General features: G+C 40.5%; 1 protein-coding gene across 1 annotated transcript in view; it reads left to right on the top strand.

Moving 5' to 3' along the window:
• The window catches only part of CFAP54 (cilia and flagella associated protein 54), a 207,597-nt gene that overhangs the window by 93,410 nt on the left and 93,043 nt on the right, over positions 1 to 21,144 (top strand). Inside the window, exons 30-39 of the mRNA XM_073327473.1 lie at positions 1,896 to 1,985; positions 3,078 to 3,204; positions 7,257 to 7,368; positions 10,084 to 10,208; positions 12,215 to 12,445; positions 12,918 to 13,060; positions 14,002 to 14,183; positions 16,718 to 16,945; positions 17,911 to 18,134; positions 18,231 to 18,366. Of these exons, the coding sequence (XP_073183574.1) occupies positions 1,896 to 1,985; positions 3,078 to 3,204; positions 7,257 to 7,368; positions 10,084 to 10,208; positions 12,215 to 12,445; positions 12,918 to 13,060; positions 14,002 to 14,183; positions 16,718 to 16,945; positions 17,911 to 18,134; positions 18,231 to 18,366 (1,598 nt within the window). The remainder of the gene's footprint in view (positions 1 to 1,895; positions 1,986 to 3,077; positions 3,205 to 7,256; positions 7,369 to 10,083; positions 10,209 to 12,214; positions 12,446 to 12,917; positions 13,061 to 14,001; positions 14,184 to 16,717; positions 16,946 to 17,910; positions 18,135 to 18,230; positions 18,367 to 21,144) is intronic.

Genomic DNA, 21,144 nt, shown 5'->3' with positions numbered 1-21,144 from the left:
GTGGTGGAGCACTGGCCTGAGGCTTGGGAGACCCATGTTCAGTTCTTTGCTCTGCCACAGACTTCCTGTGTGACCTTGATCAAGTCAGTCACTTAGTCTCTTTGTGCCTCAGTTCATCATTTATAAAGTGGGAATAATAGCACTGCTCTGCCTCACAAAAGTATTATGAAGATAAATACATTGAAGATTGTGAGGTGCTCAGAGGTATTGCAATGGTGGCGATAGCTAAAATAGGTATTGTTGCTCATTCGGCCTGAGATGTTAGCCCCTGTTCCATTAGAAGGAAAAATTGATGATACAAGCCAGGTATATTCTTTGATGTATAATTCTGCTTTTCTGAATTCAGTGGAAAAAACAGCAGGCAGTTTCTTTTCTCAAAAATCCCTCAGGGTGCCTCTCCAAGAAGCTCTGTCTATCTGCTTCCCTTCAGTGCCCTGCTCACAGCTGCTTCTCCAGCTTTCTGTGGACTTTCTGCTCTAACACACAGAGACAGTCTGCAAACACGAAGTCTTGACCCCTGATTCTTGAATCCACAAACTCCTCAGCCCATACTCTCAACCATGATCAGGTCTTGCCTGAGGTCTGGTGTTGCTTTTGTCTAAAATTTTATTGTGATGAGTGGGGGGATCCCATCAAGTGTAGGGTGAGTTCATCCCATCCTTGGAGTTGCCCTCTGCCTCTGGACAGTGAGTCCTAGGGGTTAAAGTCAACAGAGTTACCCTGATCCGCAGGGCTATAAGGCCTTGTGGCCAAAGTCTATATAATCACCCTGATCCACAGGGTAGTAGCGCCTCATGCTGATTCAGTGAGGTAGCCCTTCTCTTCAGGGCAAAAAGGCTTAAGAGCCAGAGTCCATAGAATTACCCTAGTTCACAGGGCAGCAAGGCCTAGTGGCCAGTGTCACTAGAACTACTACTCCAGGCTCACAGGGCAGTGAGGCCTTGCAGCCAGAGTTAATAGTCATACCCTGGGTTTGTAGGGCAGTGAGGCCTAGCAACTAAAGTCAATAGAGATACCCTGGGTTTGCCTCCAGGCAGGGCTGTGTGGCCCACTGGCCAGTTGGGGTGGGTGGCAGCCAGGCTAGGGGACCCAGGCCTTCCCTGCTGCACCACATCCAAGCCCAGGGCTCTGTCAGTGGCAAGTGTGTCCACCGCTGCATCAGCAGGGATCCATCCACAACATGCTGACTATCTTGGGGACAATGGCTATTCCCCCCTGGGCTACATCCTACCATGATACTTGTGGTGGTCTGTGCATCTCAGGGTTCCTTGGCCTGTGCAACTTCCTGTAGCTCAGATCTCCCTGGGGCATCCCCAGGTAGCTGGGCTTCTGCTTGGTCTCGGCACCTTTGGCTTCCGCGGTCCAGGGCTCTAGTAGTTCCTGTGCAGAAGCCAGCAAGAAGCATCCTTCCACTCCCATGGTCAGCCCAGACTGAGATGCACTGCTCCTTCTTATATTGGTGCTACATCTGGAGCATGCCCAGTAGGGACATGAACTCTGCCCACAGTGAGGAGTTAACCCTTCCCCGTCCAGTGCAGGGTGAGTTCACCCCGTCACAGTTATATATAAAAGAGTTACAGTTGTTTGCCTTTATGCACTACTATAAGGTAAGTCCCATATTCAGGAAATGTGACCAGTGTTGATCATTGAAAGACATTGCCTTCAAAACATTTAGTCTGTTTCATCTGTTTGTAGATAACTTCCCTCTCTTTTCCTCAAAAGGTTAGAAGAACAAGTATTTTAAAAGTAGTGATAGTAGTGAGAAATCTTTATATCATAAAGTATGGGCTAAAGGATGGTGTTTTCTGGTCTTCAACTGCAGTTCAAGAAAAAAACATATCATTTTTGTGTTATTAGTTGTCCTATGGATTTATTTAACTTGGTCATCAATCTAGGTACTGGACCAGAGATTACAGGACAAGAAGATCCTTTTTTTCTCTACCCTATAATTTCATGTTGGACAGCAAACAATGCCTACAGGGAAGGTAGGAAAATTGGATTTTGCTTTTGTTGTCCGTTTCTTTTCTTTAAAATCCAATACTGATAAAGTAATAGGTATAATTAAGAAGTTATTTTTATTCTTCATTGTTTGTAATAAGCACTTTACAACTTGAAAACATTTTTTCCATTTTTATCCTTTTATCATTTGAAAGCAATATAGTTATTAATGTTCCTTATGGAGATCATTTATATGTGCATGAAATATTTGCAACAAATTATGACTTTACTGAAAATTTGATGTTTTTTCACATTGGCTGATTAACTTGAAAATGGGCCTATTTTGAAAATAGAATGTTTTGTTAATTTTTCTATAAAGAGCAATGCCTTTTCTGCAACTGGAAACTCCTTTTTAATGAAGAAGAGTTTAAAATTTGAAGTTCAAATTTGCTCATGTTTTCAATGCAAAATATGAGGTATATGAAATCTGGGCTGTGCCTCCTCTTATGATTAACACAATAGAATCCAAAATATTAATGGGGGCAAAACTGTAAAATGAACATAATTCACCATAATCTTAACACTGACTAAATTGGGACTAAAGGTATTTTTAATTTATTGGTAACAAAGAGGAGAGAGGCCTGGCCAGATAGCACAGAGTGTAAACTAGAAATAATTAAAACAAATCTAGAATTGGCAAAATAAGACTTATATCCTGCAGCAAGAACTGTGTTTTACCTTTACTAACATGGTTTTCATTGCAAGACTGGAACCTAAATGAACAAAATGCATTTGTGATATTTTGTCCTCGCTTTTTATTCTTCACTTGCTCTCTAATTCACAAAATTCAGTAATTTATAATAGGTCTTATAGTCACTTGTGCAAATTTGGGAGGTTCTGCTACTATCAGTGTCTACTGGATAGTAAAATGTTTTATGGATTATATCCTGTATACATTGAACTATCTGATTTCAATATTAGCATATTGTTTGCCTTTTCTATGAGCAACATAATATAAATATATGCCTTGAGAAATCATCTAATAAAAAGTAGTAATATAAAGCAGAATTCAGAAAACAATTAGAATATTAATACAAGAAAGCATACGATAATTCCATATTATTTTATTTTTAACATAGTAATGAAATTCAGGAAGAAACCTCGTTTCCTTGAGTTCTTTGTTCAAGTTTTGCACAAAGCACTGAATGAAGAGAAATTTCAACGAATACTGGAATGGACAGGCAGTGTGAAAGATTTCTTAAGAAGGTAACTTTAAATTACAGTAGTAACATATAATTTTGGTTTCTGTCTTCAGAATTCCAGATACAACAAAGTATAAGGGCTCCATCCCAGGTAATACTGCGTCCATGGCTACTGGCGTGCTAAAGTTCCATGGACCTCAAGAGCTATACAGCCTCAGAGACTACACCCTATTGTGAGGGGATATTTCTCCCTTGCTAAGGTCTGTGTAAAGCCCATTTCTGTCAAGAATAGCTGCCCAAGCCTGTCTCTTTTACAGACTTTACTCAGCAATATGGCCATTGGGTGTGTGGCAGTGATATCAGGAGGACAGTTTTTTCATGAAGTTGATAGATTTCCACTCCATACGGCTAAATGCAGTGCCTTGCATAATGACAGGTTTCAGAGTAGCAGCCGTGTTAGTCTGTATTCGCAAAAAGAAAAGGAGTACTTGTGGCACCTTAGAGACTAACCAATTTATTTGAGCATAAGCTTTCGTGAGCTACAGCTCACTTCATTGGATGCCTTCAGTGGAAAATACAGTGAGGAGATTTATATACACACAGAACATGAAAAAATGGGTGTTACCATACACACTGTAAGGAGAGTGATCACTTAAGATGAGCTATTACCAGCAGGAGAGGGGGGGGGCGGGGAAAGAAAACCTTTTGTATTGATAATCAAGGTGGGCCATTTCCAGCAGTTAACAAGAACGTCTGAGGAACAGTGGGGGGAAGGGGGAAATAAACGTGGGGAAATAGTTTTACTTTGTGTAATGACTCATCCACTCCCAGTCTCTATTCAAGCCTAAGTTAATTGTATCTAGTTTCTAAATTAATTCCAATTCAGCAGTCTCTCGTTGAAGTCTGTTTTTGAAGTTTTTTTGTTGTAATATTGCGACTTTTAGGATTTCCAGGTTTATGGATCTTGGGTAGCAGATAGAATACCCCAGGTTGGGGTTCCAGGGGTGTGTCTGTGCGGATTTGTTCTTGTGCTTTTTCAGGGAGTTCCTTGAGCAAATGCTGTAGTTTCTTTTGGTAACCCTCAGTGGGATCAGAGGGTAATGGCTTGTAGAAAGTGGTGTTGGAGAGCTGCCGAGCAGCCTCTTGTTCATATTCTGACCTATTCACGATGACGACAGCACCTCCTTTATCAACCTTTTTGATTATGATGTCAGAGTTGTTTCTGAGGCTGTGGATGGCATTGTGTTCTACATGGCTGAGGTTATGGGGCAAGTGATGCTGCTTTTCCACAATTTCAGCCCATGCACGTCGGCGGAAGCACTCTATGTAGAAGTCCAGTCTGTTGTTTCGACTTTCAGGAGGAGTCCACCTAGAATCCTTCTTTTTGTAGTGTTGGTAGGACGGTCTCTGTGGATTAGTATATTGTTCAGAGGTGTGTTGGAAATATTCCTTGAGTTGGAGACATCGAAAATAGGATTCTAGGTCACCACAGAACTGTATCATGTTCGTGGGGGTGGAGGGGCAGAAGGAGAGACCCCAAGATAGGACAGATTCTTCTGCTGGGCTAAGAGTATAGTTGGATAGATTAACAATATTGCTGGGTGGGTTGAGGGAACCATTGCTGTGGCCTCTTGTGGCATGTAGTAGTTTAGATAGTTTAGTGTCCTTTTTCTTTTGTAGAGAAGTAAAGTGTGTGTTGTAAATGGCTTGTCTAGTTTTAGTAAAGTCCAGCCACGAGGAAATTTGTGTGGAAGGTTGTTTTTTTATGAGAGTATCCATTTTTGAGAGCTCATTCTTAATCTTTCCGTTTGCTGTAGAGGATGTTGATCAGGTGGTTCCGCAGTTCCTTTGAGAGCGTGTGGCACAAGCTGTCAGCATAGTCTGTGTGGTATGTAGATTGTAATGGATTTTTTACCTTCAGTCCTTTTGGTATGATGTCCATCTGTTTGCATTTGGAAAGGAAGATTATGTCTGTCTGTATCTGTACGAGTTTTTGTCTGGCTATGTAGACTCCCTCCTCAGGCCCTATGCTACCAGCACTCCCAGCTATCTTAGAGACACCACTGACTTCCTGAGGAAACGACAATCCATCGGTGATCTTTCTGAAAACACCATCCTGGCCACTATGGATGTAGAAGCCTTCTACACCAACACTCCACACAAAGATGGACTACAAGCCATCAGGAACAATATCCCCGATAATGTCACGGCAAACCTGGTGGTTGAACTTTGTGACTTTGTCCTCACCATAACTATTTCACATTTGGGGACAATGTATACCTTCAAATCCGCGGCACTGCAATGGGTACCCGCATGTGTACCCGCATACCCCACATTTTTATGGCTGACTTAGAACAACGATTCCTCAGCTCTCATCCCCTAATGTCCCTACTCTACTTGCACTACATTGAGGACATCTTCATCCTCTGGACCCATGGAAAAGAAGCCCTTGAGGAATTCCACCATGATTTCAACAATTTCCATCCCACCATCAGCCTCAGCCTGGACCAGTCCACACAAGAGATCCACTTCCTGGACACTACGATGCTAATAAACGATGGTCACATAAACACCACCCTATACCGGAAACCTACTGACTGCTGTTCCTACCTACATGCCTCCAGCTTTCACCCAGACCACACCACACGATCCATTGTCTACAGCCAAGCTCTACGATATAACCGCATTTGCTCCAACCCCTCAGACAGAGACAAACACCTACAAGATCTCTATCAAGCATTCCTACAACTACAGGACTCACCTGCTGAAGTGAAGAAACAGATTGACAGAGCCAGAAGAGTACCCAGAAGTTACCTACTACAGGAGAGGCCCAACAAAGAAAATAACAGAACGCCACTAGCCATCACCTTCAGCCCCCAACTAAAACCTCTCCAATGCATCATCAAGGATCTACAACCTATCCTGAAGGACGACCCATCACTCTCACAAATCTTGGGAGACAGGCCAGTCCTTGCCTACAGACAGCCCCCCAACATGAAGCAAATACTCACCAGCAATCACACACCACACCACAGAACCACTAACCCAGGAACCTAACCTTGCAACAAAGCCCGTTGCCAACTGTGTCCACATATCTATTCAGGGGACACCATCCTAAGGCCTGATCACATCAGCCACACTGTCAGAGGCTCGTTCACCTGCACGTCTATGAATGTGATATATGCCATCATGTGCCAGCAATGCCCCTCTGCCATGTACATTGGTCAAACTGGACAGTCTCTACGTAAAAGAATAAATGGACACAAATCAGATGTCAAGAATTATAACATTCATAAACCAGTCAGAGAACACTTCAAACTCTCTGGTCACTCGATCTCTGACCTAAAAGTCGCAATATTACAACAAAAAGACTTCAAAAACAGACTCCAACGAGAGACTGCTGAATTGGAATTAATTTAGAAACTGGATACAATTAACTTAGGCTTGAATAGAGACTGGGAGTGGATGAGTCATTACACAAAGTAAAACTATTTCCCCATGTTTATTCCTCTCCCCCTCCCCACTGTTCCTCAGACGTTCTTGTTAACTGCTGGAAATGGCCCACCTTGATTATCACTACAAAAGGTTTTCTTTCCCCGCCCCCCCCCCGGTAATAGCTCATCTTAAGTGATCACTCTCCTTACAGTGTGTATGGTAACACCCATTTTTTCATGTTCTGTGTGTATATAAATCTCCTCACTGTATTTTCCACTGAATGCATCCAATGAAGTGAGCTGTAGCTCACGAAAGCTTATGCTCAAATAAATTGGTTAGTCTCTAAGGTGCCACAAGTACTCCTTTTCTTTTTGAGAGTTTTCCCTGGATCACTAGTATTAGTGAGCTACCATCCCTGCCGATAATTAGGCTGGAGAGAGTGGCCTAATGCAACTGGAAGAACAAAAATAATGTTTGATGTAATTAAACTATCTATAAACCTTTATATATACAGTAGAGTCTGCAAAGACTTTAAAAAAACTAGGATAAGACTTCTTTGAGATTCTGAACACCCACAACTCCCATTGAAGTCCATTGGAATTCCAAGTACCCTAGCTCTTCCTGCAGACAGATCCTTAATTAATATATTACTAACATTTAATGTTGTTGCTGGTTTATTAGGAGGAATAACCACTTTCTTGGTATCAAGGGAACTTTGGCAAAGGAAATAAGTGAGCTCAGTGTATCTGAAGACGCAAAGCAGCACACAACAGCAGTAATGGAGTTCCAAAAAGTGAGTTGTATTTTTATTTAAAGCTATATATCATTATCATACAGCAACAATATAAGTTCAATAATACAAACAAAATTAAACATCAGGAATGGAAACAGGCATATTTCCTAGCCTTTGGGATGCAAATTCCAAATCTGAATATGCCCCGGGCTAAAAGCCCAGGAAAAAAGATGGGCATTGCAATATTCCCTAAAGGCCAACAGATATAAGCTATTTCAGACAATGAAGGGTAATGAATTCCAAAATTCACAGAGAATACCTTTTCAGCGGCTCCCTTTGAAACTGAAGGGACTTTAGCATGAGCGCCTCCACTGATTACAACTGTGCTACCATCACACTCGAAGAGAGGTGTTGTCTCAAATAGATAGGTCTCAAGACATTTAGGGCTTTATGGATCAGTAACATCACTTTAGTCTCCACTCTCTTAGCTTTAGTTGTTGCAGGTCATCTGTAACCCATACTGACATGTAAGGATGGAGCTGGAGAAAAGGACTACCAAGGGCCACTTTATTGATAGTTGAAAAAGAGAGTTATACAGTTTTATCAAACTATCGATAGAATAGTCTATTGGCAGAACAATGTTCTCCCTTGGAGCCTTGTGGACATGCTTGGGTTCCATTAGATTCTGAGGGGAGATAACTGAAACAGATTACTGGCACTGCTGAGAGAGATGTGTCCCTTCACAAAAATCAAGAGGTAATGATCAGTCCATGAGATGTGTAAGATTGCCAGGGAATTACTTAAAAAAAAAAAGAAAAGAAATATATTAAAACAAAATTAAAGTCTTTATCCTGCATTTTTTCAAGCAATTTGTGAAATATTTCTGTAAGGAGATTTTAAAGAAGTGTCCAAGTACTAATATGTATAAAAATTAAAAACAAAAGTCTCTAATATGATTATCTTCTTGGAATTTGTAAAGGGTAACAAAATTTCTCATTTGATAGCTTTCATACAACTCCTAAAATTCCTGCTTCTGTTGCATAATTAGTATCTCCTGGCATCTTTATTAGTGATTTATGTGATTGATTCTTTAGAAATTTTTTATCCCAGTACAGTTTCTTTGAATCCAGCTAATAGAAGTTCTCGGTGTAGTTCTGTTTTCATTCACTACAATTTATAATATATGGAAATAAAGCCAGAGATTTTGCAGTATCAGAACTTGTCTTTTAAAGTGACAGGAAAAGAACTGTGATGATACAGAGTTGAAAAACATTGATAAGTGAAATAGATTATTCTCGATCCTGACCAGTATCCCAATTTGAAACATCTGGAGTATTCTCTCTTTCTGCAAAAAGAGTTTCCTGGGATAACCTTCTGGGATGCATAATATTTCCTTCAATGGCATATTTTGACAAATAGTTCTGAAATTCCATATTTTCTTTTATTATATACACACAAAAAGCATGAAAAATACGTCCTCCCACCCCACTCTCCTGCTGGTAATAGCTTATCTAAAGTGATCACTCTCCTTACAATGTGTATGATAATCAAGGTGGGCCATTTCCAGCACAAATCCAGGTTTTCTCACCCCCCCCCTTTTCCCACACACACACAAACTCACTCTCTGCTGGTAATAGCTTATCCAAAGTGACCACTCTCCTTACATTGTGTATGATAATCAAGGTGGGCCATTTCCAGCACAAATCCAGGGTTTAACAAGAACGTCTGGGGGCGGGGGGGGGGTAGGAAAAAACAAGGGGAAATAGGTTACCTTGCATAATGACTAAGTCACTCCCGGTCTCTATTCAAGCCTAAGTTAATTGTATCCAATTTGCAAATGAATTCCAATTCAGCAGTTTCTCGCTGGAGTCTGGATTTGAAGTTTTTTTGTTGTAAAATAGCGACTTTCATGTCTGTAATCGCGTGACCAGAGAGATTGAAGTGTTCTCCAACTGGTTTATGAATGTTATAGTTCTTGACATCTGATTTGTGTCCATTTACTCTTTTACATAGAGACTGTCCAGTTTGACCAATGTACATGGCAGAGGGGCATTGCTGGCACATGATGGCATATATCACATTGGTGGATGTGCAGGTGAACGAGCCTCTGATAGTGTGGCTGATGTTATTAGGCCCTGTGATGGTGTCCCCTGAATAGATATGTGGGCACAGTTGGCAACGGGCTTTGTTGCAAAGATAGGTTCCTGGGTTAGTGGTTCTGTTGTGTGGTATGTGGTTGCTGGTGAGTATTTGCTTCAGGTTGGGGGGCTGTCTATAGGCAAGGACTGGCCTCTTTCCCAAGATTTGTGAGAGTGTTGGGTCATCCTTCAGGATAGGTTGTAGATCCTTAATAATGCGTTGGAGGGGTTTTAGTTGGGGGCTGAAGGTGACGGCTAGTGGCGTTCTGTTATTTTCTTTGTTAGGCCTGTCCTGTGGGGTGGGAGGAGGTATTTTTTCATGCTTTTTGTGTGTATATAATAAGATCTTCTACACTTTCCACAGTATGCATCCGATGAAGTGAGCTGTAGCTCACGAAAGCTTATGCTCAAATAAATTGGTTAGTCTCTAAGGTGCTTTTCTTTTTGCAAATACAGACTAACACGGCTGTTACTCTGAAACCTGTCATATTTTCTTTTATTTTTCCATTTACATTTATACAGAAGTGAACTATGACACATTTTGGATGCAAATAGTGATGTAGATGCAATTAATGTGCCTAAAGAGCTAGATATGAAATATTTAATTAGTTTGTGACATAGCAAATATTTTTCTAAGCCCTTAGCGGCATCAACTTTGAAGAAACCAAGAAAAGAAGTAATGTCCCCCTTTAAAGGAAAAGAGAGTCTTAGACAATATTTCCTGAGACACCCAAGTCTGGGGAAATCTCCAGAAGCACAAAGGTAAATTTACAGGGTTCGAATTCACTATTTATACTCACTACATAAAAGTAGAATTAATGTTATTGGAAATTTACTTTGTAATGATGTCTGCTTCATTTCTAAATTTATGCTAAAGGGAATGAACTCCAGGAGGGATTGATTATAACAGCAGGTTCATAGATCACCCTCCTCTGTGAAACATTCTGGCATGTGCTTCAAACCATGGTCACAAAATCTGTCTCATGACAAATCTAATTCAGGATCCTTTCAGCTGTGTCATAGTTTTCAGAAAACATCTAGTAAAAGCTCTCTAAGGCCCTGTTTTGATGGGCGAGAGGGTTGTATTTGTCAATTGAGTTAGATCAATCGAATGGGCTTACCACAATTGAAAAGACCCTTCACGGAGTACCTTCACTGAGAGAAAATACTGAGCATTAAAGGGCTCATTAATCTAGAGGACAAAGGAATAACAACCAAAGGCTGGAAGCTGAAGCCAGACAAATTCAGATTAGAAATAAACTACAAATTTTTAACAGTGAGGGTGATCAACCCCGCTGGAAGGGAAGTGGTGGATTTTCCATCTCTTGATGTCTTCAAATAAAAAATGGATGCCTTTCTGGGAGGAATATTTTAGTCACATATGTTATTGGGCGCCATATAGAGGTAACTGTGTGAAATGTAATGGCCGGTGATATACAGGATCTAATGGCTCTTTCTGGCCTTAAAACATATGAATTCATGAATCAGTAAGACGAATGTAAACCTTAGTATGTCTGACCAGGAGGTATCACTAGAGGACCACATAGACTTCATGGTATCCTGGATGTCCTTCCTCCATGTCCCAATAAGATACTGACATCAATGGTTCCTCTGTTTTTCAGTGGATGGTAGATACTTCCAGATCATATCAATGCCTTTTGGAATGTCAATCAGCTCCCAGAATATTTATCAAACTACTGGTAATATCATCTTCAAATTAAGAAATGGGACATTCAAGTCAATTACTATTTGAACAGCCTACTGTAACAAGCTCCCTTGGAAAGGGAAACAACCTGCCCTATTCTTCTAGTAATGAGATTTTTATATAAAAATATCTAAATAAATAAACAAACATGATCAGTTGGAGTAAGAGCTCTCTTAATCAATCCTAGTAGATCATTCATGTGGAAATTTAGAAGATTTCCTACTCTAGGACCAATTTCAGAAGATTAGATTCTTGGTTCTTCTAATGTTTCAAGCCCAACAAGTGTTGGGCTCCAAAGACCTTCAACTTCTGGTAATGGTGGCTGCCTGTGCAGATGCAATGTATTGGGTCAGTTGTGGATTTCAGATGCAAAATCAGTCAAGGAAATATGGCTTGCGAAAAATCTCATTCCAGCATATATCTTCTGTAGTTTTAAAAAAGTTTCTGCAAATATTAGTGCATGAATACTAAATAAACAATTAGTTTCCTTTTTATTACTTCCACAGCCCATTGATGAGAATACCTGCAGTGAGTTTCAGCCTTGTATTTTGAAACTGCTGTAGAAACTCATGATCTAGTTGTGATTTTTTTTTTTGGTGTGGTGGATTCAACAAGTGGCAATAGAAGGCTAAATATTGTTTTATCAGATATAAAGGCTATAAAGTACCTTCTAGTTTCCCATTTTATATAGTACTTGCTGCAATGACGTATTTAAACAACAGTCCTACTACAGCTGAACTCAATGTAAGTTTTGTAATAAACAACACAGAGCCAAATTCTTCCATCGTTATTCAGAGAACACTCCTTTGGAAATCAGTAACAAAAGAGAGAGTAGGACGATTTGACCTGCATGTTGTAGAATATCTCTAAACTTAAATACATTTGAAAAAGAAAAATACACCTTGTCCTGGTTTAGTAAAATCACTGCTGAAGATGTATAGAAGTCTGTTGATGTATAATGGGATTATTCAGTTGTGTACTATCATTTTTCCTTCATTATAACTTTGGAAGGCACAATATTTGTTCTGCTAATGTACAAAATTGTTAACATGTTTTTGTTTAGGAAACAGCAAGATGACCTAGAAAAAATAGCTTTTCACACCCTGGTGGTACTGCTGAACCCAATAGTTAGTAATTACTTAAAACGAAAAAAGTTTCATCAAGTATGTCTTGAGGAGATGCCCTGGAGGTCTCAGATGAACGTTTATATGGCAATTACTCACTTCAATTTGTTTAAGAAGAGGCTGGAAGAGCAATATAATATCGGAGTTTGCAGTTTACAACATTTGAACAGGTATGATGTACTGTAATATTTAAAACACGGAATGTGTTATTAATGCTAACACTTACATTTTTAATTAAAATCCCATTGGTCAATTTGGTCATATGACTAGCTCCCTTCATGGGTTGCATGAAAATTTTTATAGCCCCTATGCACAAGGGTAAAGCAAATCTTACATTGTACAACAGTGACCCTGTATTGTTAGGGTGATTATTATAATATTTTTGTTTTGTTAAGCCAGGAAAGTGCTATTTCTGAGTCTATTGAAAGTTTTGGAATTGTGCAATAGAACATTCTTTTTGTCTTATTTTTTTCAGACTTTAAAACTTCTGACCATAATTCATTATTTAAGACTTATAAAAGTACTTGAAGAATAATCAAAATTCAGTGATGGTGGAATGAATATTATGAATGTGTTTGGAAGTCTTCCTTAATACAGTATCTAGATTTTTAAATTATTGTTTTATTTCTTTCCCCCCTCCAGTTATGATGTTCTGGACCCTGAAATACTCTCATTAAATAATTCTGGCATCATAGTTGTGAGAGGAGGAACAGATGACAACATAGGAGCACTGAGTCACTTGCTGATTAAAAGAACACAATCAGGAAGTACCAGAAAAATAACTGGTAACTGTTATGAATATGTGAACAGACTAAATCTATTTAACCTAGCTTTCTCCAATACCTTATTTAACATTGTCAGAATCATGAAACACCTCTTATAGACAAAATACTGTATGGAGATAGCAAGGTTAGATTAGGACTGGGAATCAGGAGATCCCTAATTCTACTCCCAGCTCCATCACTGGTTCATTTTGTGACCTTGGGCAAGTCATTTATACCTCCATTTGGGGAAGATTGGAAAGGGTCCCCAGGCTTTCCTGGATCCCAAAGGTCTCCTCTTGTGTTTTCCTTCCCCACACATACTACAAAAGGAGATAAGCTTTTGAGCTTTCACAGAGCTCTTCTTAAGGAGTTGGAAAGGTACCTGAAAAAGAGCAGGTCTCAAAAGATCTCTCTGTAAGCTGGTCTCTTTCAGCAACAGAGGTTGGTCCCATTAAAGATATTCCATCACTCACCTTGTCTCATTACAGAGCTAAGTAATTTTTACCCACAACAAGCATTGTCACAAAAAGAGAGTGTGATTCATTCCCCCCACCACTTTCCCTCCAACGAGGGCTTTGCCACCAGAGGGATTTTGGGGAGCTTGCTGAATGGCAAAAAAAAACTGTATGGCTTCAGGGAGGAAGACTGCTTGATAGAAAAGAGGTTCTGGTTTGGTTTGGAGGATGGACAAAATATTAGGCACACTATTTTGGTTCAACCAATTTTTCCCATCACTACTTTGACCTCCAATTCACTAAAAATATATTATGATATTATAAATATAACTTATTTATAAATATAATTGTTTATAAAATAATTATAAATTATAATGTTAGCTTTGGCATTTCCTGACTTTTGAATATTTAAGTGCAGCTTTAAAATCTTAAATCTAGTGATGTGATTTTTGTTATGTTTTTTGAGAATGTTAACTTCGTTTTAACCAATTATCTTTTCATTTTAAGATTCTGATAAATCTTCTGAGCACATCATTAAATTTAGTGAAGCAGATACTCCTCGATCTCAAATGACAAATGATACAGAGTTATCCATTACTCTTTCCGCCAGAGAACATGAACGGCTTACGTCTAATGCCATTCTGTTAGAGCATTTCACAAAAACCTTTCTGCATTTAAGAAGAGCAGTGGTAACGTGCACTTTTGAATTAAGATATTTGCTACTGTTTTATATTATTTAGTTTTTTTTAAATACTACACTACTTCAAAAAACTTTTAAATGGGAGAAAACTAGTGATTTTTCATCCTGAGGAAAATATTCAAACAATGTATATCATATATATACACACTTTATCATACTTGACAAACTACTGCATCTTTCACTTTCTTCATAATTTTTCCTTACCATATTTTCTAAGTCCTTCCTTAAAGTATTGCCAGTCTTATTTGTTTATATAGTTTATTTGTTTATATCTTTTGTTAGAAGAGTTGAGGGCCATGGTGAATAAGTGATCAATCTTGGTGTTTTAAAAACTATTTTAATTGTAGCTCTTTTGGGACCCCCTCTCTTCCTCCCAGCTCACCTAAACTTTCACTTTAAAAAAAAAGTGACGGCTCTGAATATTATTAACATACAAAGCTTTTTCAAACATTTTAAAAAAATGTTTAAGAGCCTGTATCGTTAGTAGAATATGTGTAGATCTAGCACTGTAAGTATGGGTACATTTTAAAATATAGTATTTTTTCAATTTGTTTCTTTCTTTATTTGCCAAGTCTTGAATTCATGAGGATTTATTTTTTCTGCAGCAACATTTGATAATGTAACAAACATCTAAAACATCTGTAACAATACTTAATAAAACCTTTGATGTTCACCTGAAAAATATCTGCCTATGGTATTATCTATCTGTAAATACTGAAAGATAGAAATGCACAGATTAAACCCTCCTCCTGAAAATGGGGTTATATTCTGAAAGTGGCATTGTGGGCTTTCCATATGTGATTACCTTATCAAAGATTTACTCATTTTATAATTTTATTTCCTTTGTCCGCCCTGCAAATTGAATCAGTTATCAGAAAGTTCAAGGCATGTTCTTTCTGAATCTGACATCTCAAAAAATAAAGACTGAAACATATTTGCAAGTGGAATTTAGTTGTTCATTCTGCTGCCTGTGGCAAAATAGAATCCCAGCTCACTTTCATGGTGCTGGGTTGACTCTCCAAAACTAAGTGTAAAAAAATAGTAAAAAATTATTTTTGTAGCTGTGTAAAAAGTTCTTACTTGGAATGCATCAACTCTTGAAAGAGAAACACAAAACTAAAGTCCTGGCAGATAAAGAATTGTCATTGGTTCAATCTATCCCACTTTGAACTCAGTCCTACTACAGCTGAAGTCAATGTAAGTTTTGTAATAAACATCACTGGGAGGAGGATCAAATCCTTTGACAGTGATGAAATCATTACCTTCTAGTTTCTGTTTGCCTATATGAAATTAGATGCTTGTCTACACAGGGATACTCAGGAAAGTTAAGAGAAATCAACTAAAGCTATGAAGCCAATGCACATAAAAATAATTCTAGGTGGATAAAGCTACAGCAGAGTAAGGCCACTTTTCCTCTGAATGAAAGCATCCATACTTAAGTTTTAGTGTGTTTTGACTTATGCACATTACACAGCTTTAATTGGTTTGTCTTAATATTCCTGAGAGTCCCCATGTAGACAAGCCCTCTGAGTGGACAAATGTAAACATAACAAACCCCATTGATATTGCTGATTTCAGTGAGTTTGCTAGGGCAGAATTCAGCCCACTGTGTCTGACATTGCTAAAATGTTATAAATGTGTACTTTTGAATTTTATAATAGGAAGCATTTTTTTCATCACTCCTGCCAAGGGTCATGGTAGATTCTCCATCACTGGCAATGTGACTTATTTCCCTTATGTATTATTACATTGTGAGGCTAAATGTATTGATTTTTTTTTTTTTGCAAAGTAGATTAAGAACCTGGAATGGAAGGTGCTGTACAACTTTCTAAATTGTATTGCTGATAAGACCTCAGCTGGAGTATTGTGACCAGTTCTAGGTGCCACAGTTACGGAAGGATGTGGACAAATTGGAGAAAGTCCAGAAGACAGCAACAAAAATGATTGAAGGTCTATAAAACATGACCTATGAGGAGAGATTGAAAAAATTGGATTTATTTAGTTTGGAGAAGAGAAGTCTGAAGGGGGACTTAATAGTTTTCAAGTACTTAAAAGGTTGTTACAGGAAGGGGGGTGAAAAATTGTTCTCATTAACCTCTGAGGATAGGACAAGAAGCAATGGACTTACATTGCAGAAAGGGAGGTTTAGTTGGACATTAGGAAAAACTTCTTAACTGTCATGGTAGTTAAGCCCTGGAACAAATTGCCTAGGGAGGTTGTGGAATTTCCATCATTGGAGGTTTTTAAAAATAACATCTCTCAAGAATGGTCTAGGTATTACATCGTCCTGCCTTGAATGCAGGGGACTGTACTAAATAACCTCTCGAGGTCCCTTCCAGTCCTACACTTCTATGATTATCATTTTTTTAAATGTATTAAGTAAGTTCTTACTGAGGGTGAGTAATTTGAGGAAATCTTCTTAATTTTAAAGGATTATTTCTATATAAGTTTTGAGGTAGAGGAATGAATCTTTGTTCAGAGCTATACTTTGAAAATATAACATTTTGAAAAAATTATATATAGGTTCTCGCTCATCGTGGTGGTCACTGGACATTGCTTCAAAATACCTGCCGAGAGCTTTGGAACTATAGTCAAGAAGTGCAGTCAATTGCCAAGCATTCACATTCTCTTCAAGGATTATTTCCTATTACCAGAAATTTTCTTATCAGCACTATCTGGTTGCCATTCTATTTGGCATCAGATATGATCCTTGATATGATAATTGAACTACAAACTAGTAATTCCCTTAAGGTAAACATATATTTTTATTCATATATTATGTCCATTGTAGTTAGTTCTTTGAATGGTGTGGAAAAATGCAGAAAAGAATCGGAGGAATTATTTTCTTTCATTGATTTTGGTAACTTCAAACTACTGCCCATAATACAGCCTATACACAAGAAAAGTATTTCTTAACTTGTAGAACTATAACTTACCTTCTAAAAACTTGCTTTCCAAGAGATGTTAGAAACTGAAGCCATCTATTATTACTGTCTGCCTCAATTTTACAGATACCTTTTCCTTTTATCTTTCAGTTTCTATGGTGCCCACGAGAACTGGGCAGGAAATGGTTTTCCTTTCCCATGAGAATTTTCAAAATTTTGAAAAATTTCCCAGCTCAAATCAGGATGCAAAGTCAAAATCTTGAAAATTTTGCAAACCAAAAATCTGAAATTTGTTTTGGATTGGGTCAATCTAAATATTCTATTTAGAAAATTTTGAAACACTTTGTTTTGATTTCAACTTCTTAAATTTTATTTTTTACTATAAATTAACTTAAATTTCGAAATAAAAATTGGAATGAAATTTGAAAATAAAAATTTAAAATGAAAACCAAAAAATGTAACTTTTTGACAATTTTGAAACTTTTTCATCAAAAATCTTTAAAATGGGAAACTGATTGTGAACAGTTTTGGTTTCAATAAATTGGCATTTTCTGACAAATAAAATGTTTTTCAGAAACTTCCCAACTGGCTCTAGTGCCCGTTACAAAGTATGTGAAGTGCCTTACAAACCGTTGATGAAAACAAAACTGAGCCCAATGGCCAAGGGATGGGGAGGGGGTTGGAAAGTCTATATGGCGAACAAAAGGAAATGGGCAAAAAGAAAAGCAATCTAGAAAGAGTTACATTAACTCTGTGGTTGTTCATTGCAATACAATTAGTTGCATTAACTTTTGAAACTGCTCATTATAATATATTATGTTCCATTTATAGATTTTTGATCCTGAAGGAGATTTCTGTGTTCCAAGTTGTGTAGGAGGAATTGCTGATGAGGACGGTGGTTCTAATCTTACTTTTTGCTGCCTTCTTGATGATATCAATGTGGTTGATTTGAGATGGATATGTGGTTTGGTACTGAGAACTATAGAGCTCTTATACCAAATGAAGAAATGGGAAGCACTGGTACATATAGCCATGCATTTTAACACAATTACACAGTAAGTAACACTTAAGGGCGTATGGAAAGGAAAAAGCTAGATTATTCATTTAAATATAAGTAATTTTGATTTGTAATATTACTTGGCCTTTTCCAGTGAGAGATATGCAGAACAAGTGACTCCACTGCTGATATATGCACAGAGACAACTTCTAGAGAGAATACAGCAATTCGGAGGCCCAGATAGTCCTCAGCCTCATTTCATAAAATACCTGGGTGATAATGCAGAGAAGGTGAACTATTTATTTATTTATTTAGGTACTGAATCTCACTGTGAACTAAATCCTGAAAAATGTTTTAATTTATTGTGTTTTTAACAGATCAATAAGATTTCTCATAATGTTGTCAAACAGGAATCTTTAAGATTATATTAATGAACAATACAGATCAAAGTTTATGCAACTATACCATATTATGCATATGTGACAGGGTACTCTGCCCCTTAATGGCAGTACTGCTTAATGATCAGTCCATCTAGTGTGACCCTTTAAGACTCTGAAAGGTCTGATTATAGATACCAGGACCTGGAGAATATTGGGAGAGAGGAAGCTGTCCCAGGAGTCAGACTTATACAGGAGGAAATCCCATTGCTGTTTCTTTAAGGGGCTGGGGCCAGGAGCCTTACAGAGAGGGCAGAGCAAGGCTTCCCTCTCTCCCAACCAAATGGGCATGAGGTGGCAGAAGGAGACCAGCATAAATGCAGCCTCCACTCACATAGCAGGTCAGATAATAGGAAACATCTCCTCAAAGGAGTCAGCGGACGCCGCCCAGAGGAACTCTGTGCAGATACGTGAATGGACTGATCAGAAATAGGCCCCACAGTCACAGGAGACTCCACTGGCCAACCTCCTCACTCTGGTTTTATAGATGGCCATTTTAGCTAGGGCCAGGAGGAGGTTGACCAGGAGATCCCATGACTTTGTGGGGCCGCGGATAGGGAGTGTATAAATAAGAAGATGAGGGGAAAAGTGCAACCAAAAGCATAATAAAATATTTTTGAGGAGCCGGAATAGGGGCTGCAGCCTGACACACTCCAAATATATGTGTGCCAGGGTTTCCCTCAAGCCGCAAAAGGGGCTGGTGTCTGGGATGGGGTGAACCGCGCTAAGTACACGCCCATGGTCATGGCTCTGTGAAGGAGCCGCCAACTGATATCCCTGACAGGCCTCAGGGTCAAGGTGGAATATATGCTGGCCCACCGGGGCTCCTCACCCTCCAAAGGTGGCAGAAGGTCCAGCCATTTTGTATCGGGGCAGGACACGAGAGTGAGGGCATGAAGGGTATGGAGCACGAGCATGTATAGATGTTTCCGTGGTGCGGTCTGGAAGCAGACTGGCTGCAGCTCGTGCAGCTGGCTCACGGTGAAGGGCTAGGGGTGGGGGTCGGTTGGGTCCACGGGGCAGGAGCCCGATGGAAAGGTCCAGCGGGCCTGGGGTGGAGGGTGGGCAGGGCATGCCCTCATGCAGGACCTGGTCAAGGTAAACCCGAGCAATGGGCGGCAAAGCAGCCCTCACGTCCTGAAGTATGCGCCGGGGAGTACGAGGTCTGGAGAGCCCCATGTGCTGAGCGAGCGTCAGGGGATCCAGCCAGTCTCCCCGGTCGTAATCCAGGAGGTCTCCGACTCTTCTGCCAGGACCAACCTCTGGCGCACCGAGGGAGACTCCGCCACCTGCACGTGAAGCTGGGGGTTGTGTAGCAGGGGCTCCGCAAGGAGATCTGCCCCCTCGGTGGCCACCACGGACCTGGTCGTTGAAAGCCGTTTCCAGGTCCGGAGGAGGTCCTAGTAGAAGACAGGCAGTCCAGAGAGGTCTCGCGGAAGACCTCTCGGATGAAGATAAAGGAGCTGCCGGTCGTATTGGAGCCCTCGGAAGCGGCGCAGGAAGGCGTGCGCCAGTATGCTCCACGCCAGACTACCTGCACCATAAAGGAGCCTCTGCAGGGCCTGGAGGCGGAAGACATGGACCTGAGCATGCAGACACTTCAGGCCCTGCCCTCCCTCCTCCGCGGTAGATGGAGAACCCCTGCAGGGACCCAGTGCAGTCCTGACCAAAAGAACTCCAGAATCGATGTCTGGAGGTTGGCCAGGAAACCTGGGGTGGTACCAGGGTGTTGAGCCAGTACCAGACCATGGACAGGACTAGTTGATTAAGCACCAGTGCTCTCCCTCGAAGGGAGAGGCACCGGAGTAGTCCTGTCCATTTCCAGAGCTGCTCTATCACCCTGCCCTCTAAATCGTGCCAGTTCTCCGGTGGAGAGGGATGCGCAGCAGAAAGATAAATGCCGAGATAGAGCAGCGGACCTGCGCTCCACCGGATGGCCTGAAGCGCGAGTGGGAGGGAGCTTGCGTGCCAGCCGTCCCCGACCACCAGGCCAGAGCTCTTGACCCAGTTGACCCGGGCGGAGAAGGCTGCCAAATAGATGGCCTGGCAAGCCTCCACCTGCGCCAAGTTGCCCGGATCCTGGACCACGAGGAGCACATCATCAGCATACGCTAACAGAACCAGCTGCAGCTCCGGCTCCTGCAGCACCAACCCTGTCAACCTCCTGCGGAGGAGACAGAGGAAGGGCTCGACCACCAGAGCGTACAGCTGGCCCAAGAGGGGGCACCCCTGCCATACTCCTCGCCTGAAGATGACTGGTTCGGTCAGGGTCGAGTTGAGCCTGACCAGACACTCTGCGGAAGCATACAGCACCCGGAGAAAACCCACAAACTGGGGTCCGAAGCCAAACACCCGCAGAGTGCTTTGGAGATCCCCATGATTTACCCTGTCGAATGCCTTCTCCTGATTCAAGGACAGGAGGGAGAACAACAGACCATCCATACACCCGAATTCCAAAAGGTCCCAGACCAGATATAGGTTGTCAAAGATGCTGCGGCCCGGGATGGTGTAGGTCTGGTCTGGGTGGACCATGTCCGCCAGCATGGACCCTAGCTGCAGCAAGATGGCTTTTGCTACGACTTTGTAGTCCGTGCTGAGGAGCGAGATGGGACGCCAATTTCGTAAATCGCA

This window comes from Lepidochelys kempii, chromosome 1 (assembly GCF_965140265.1).
Source record: "Lepidochelys kempii isolate rLepKem1 chromosome 1, rLepKem1.hap2, whole genome shotgun sequence".
In the NCBI taxonomy this organism is placed as follows: domain Eukaryota; kingdom Metazoa; phylum Chordata; order Testudines; family Cheloniidae; genus Lepidochelys; species Lepidochelys kempii.
The sequence above is the reverse complement of the archived record's forward strand: the minus strand, read 5'-3'. Positions and strand labels throughout refer to the sequence as shown.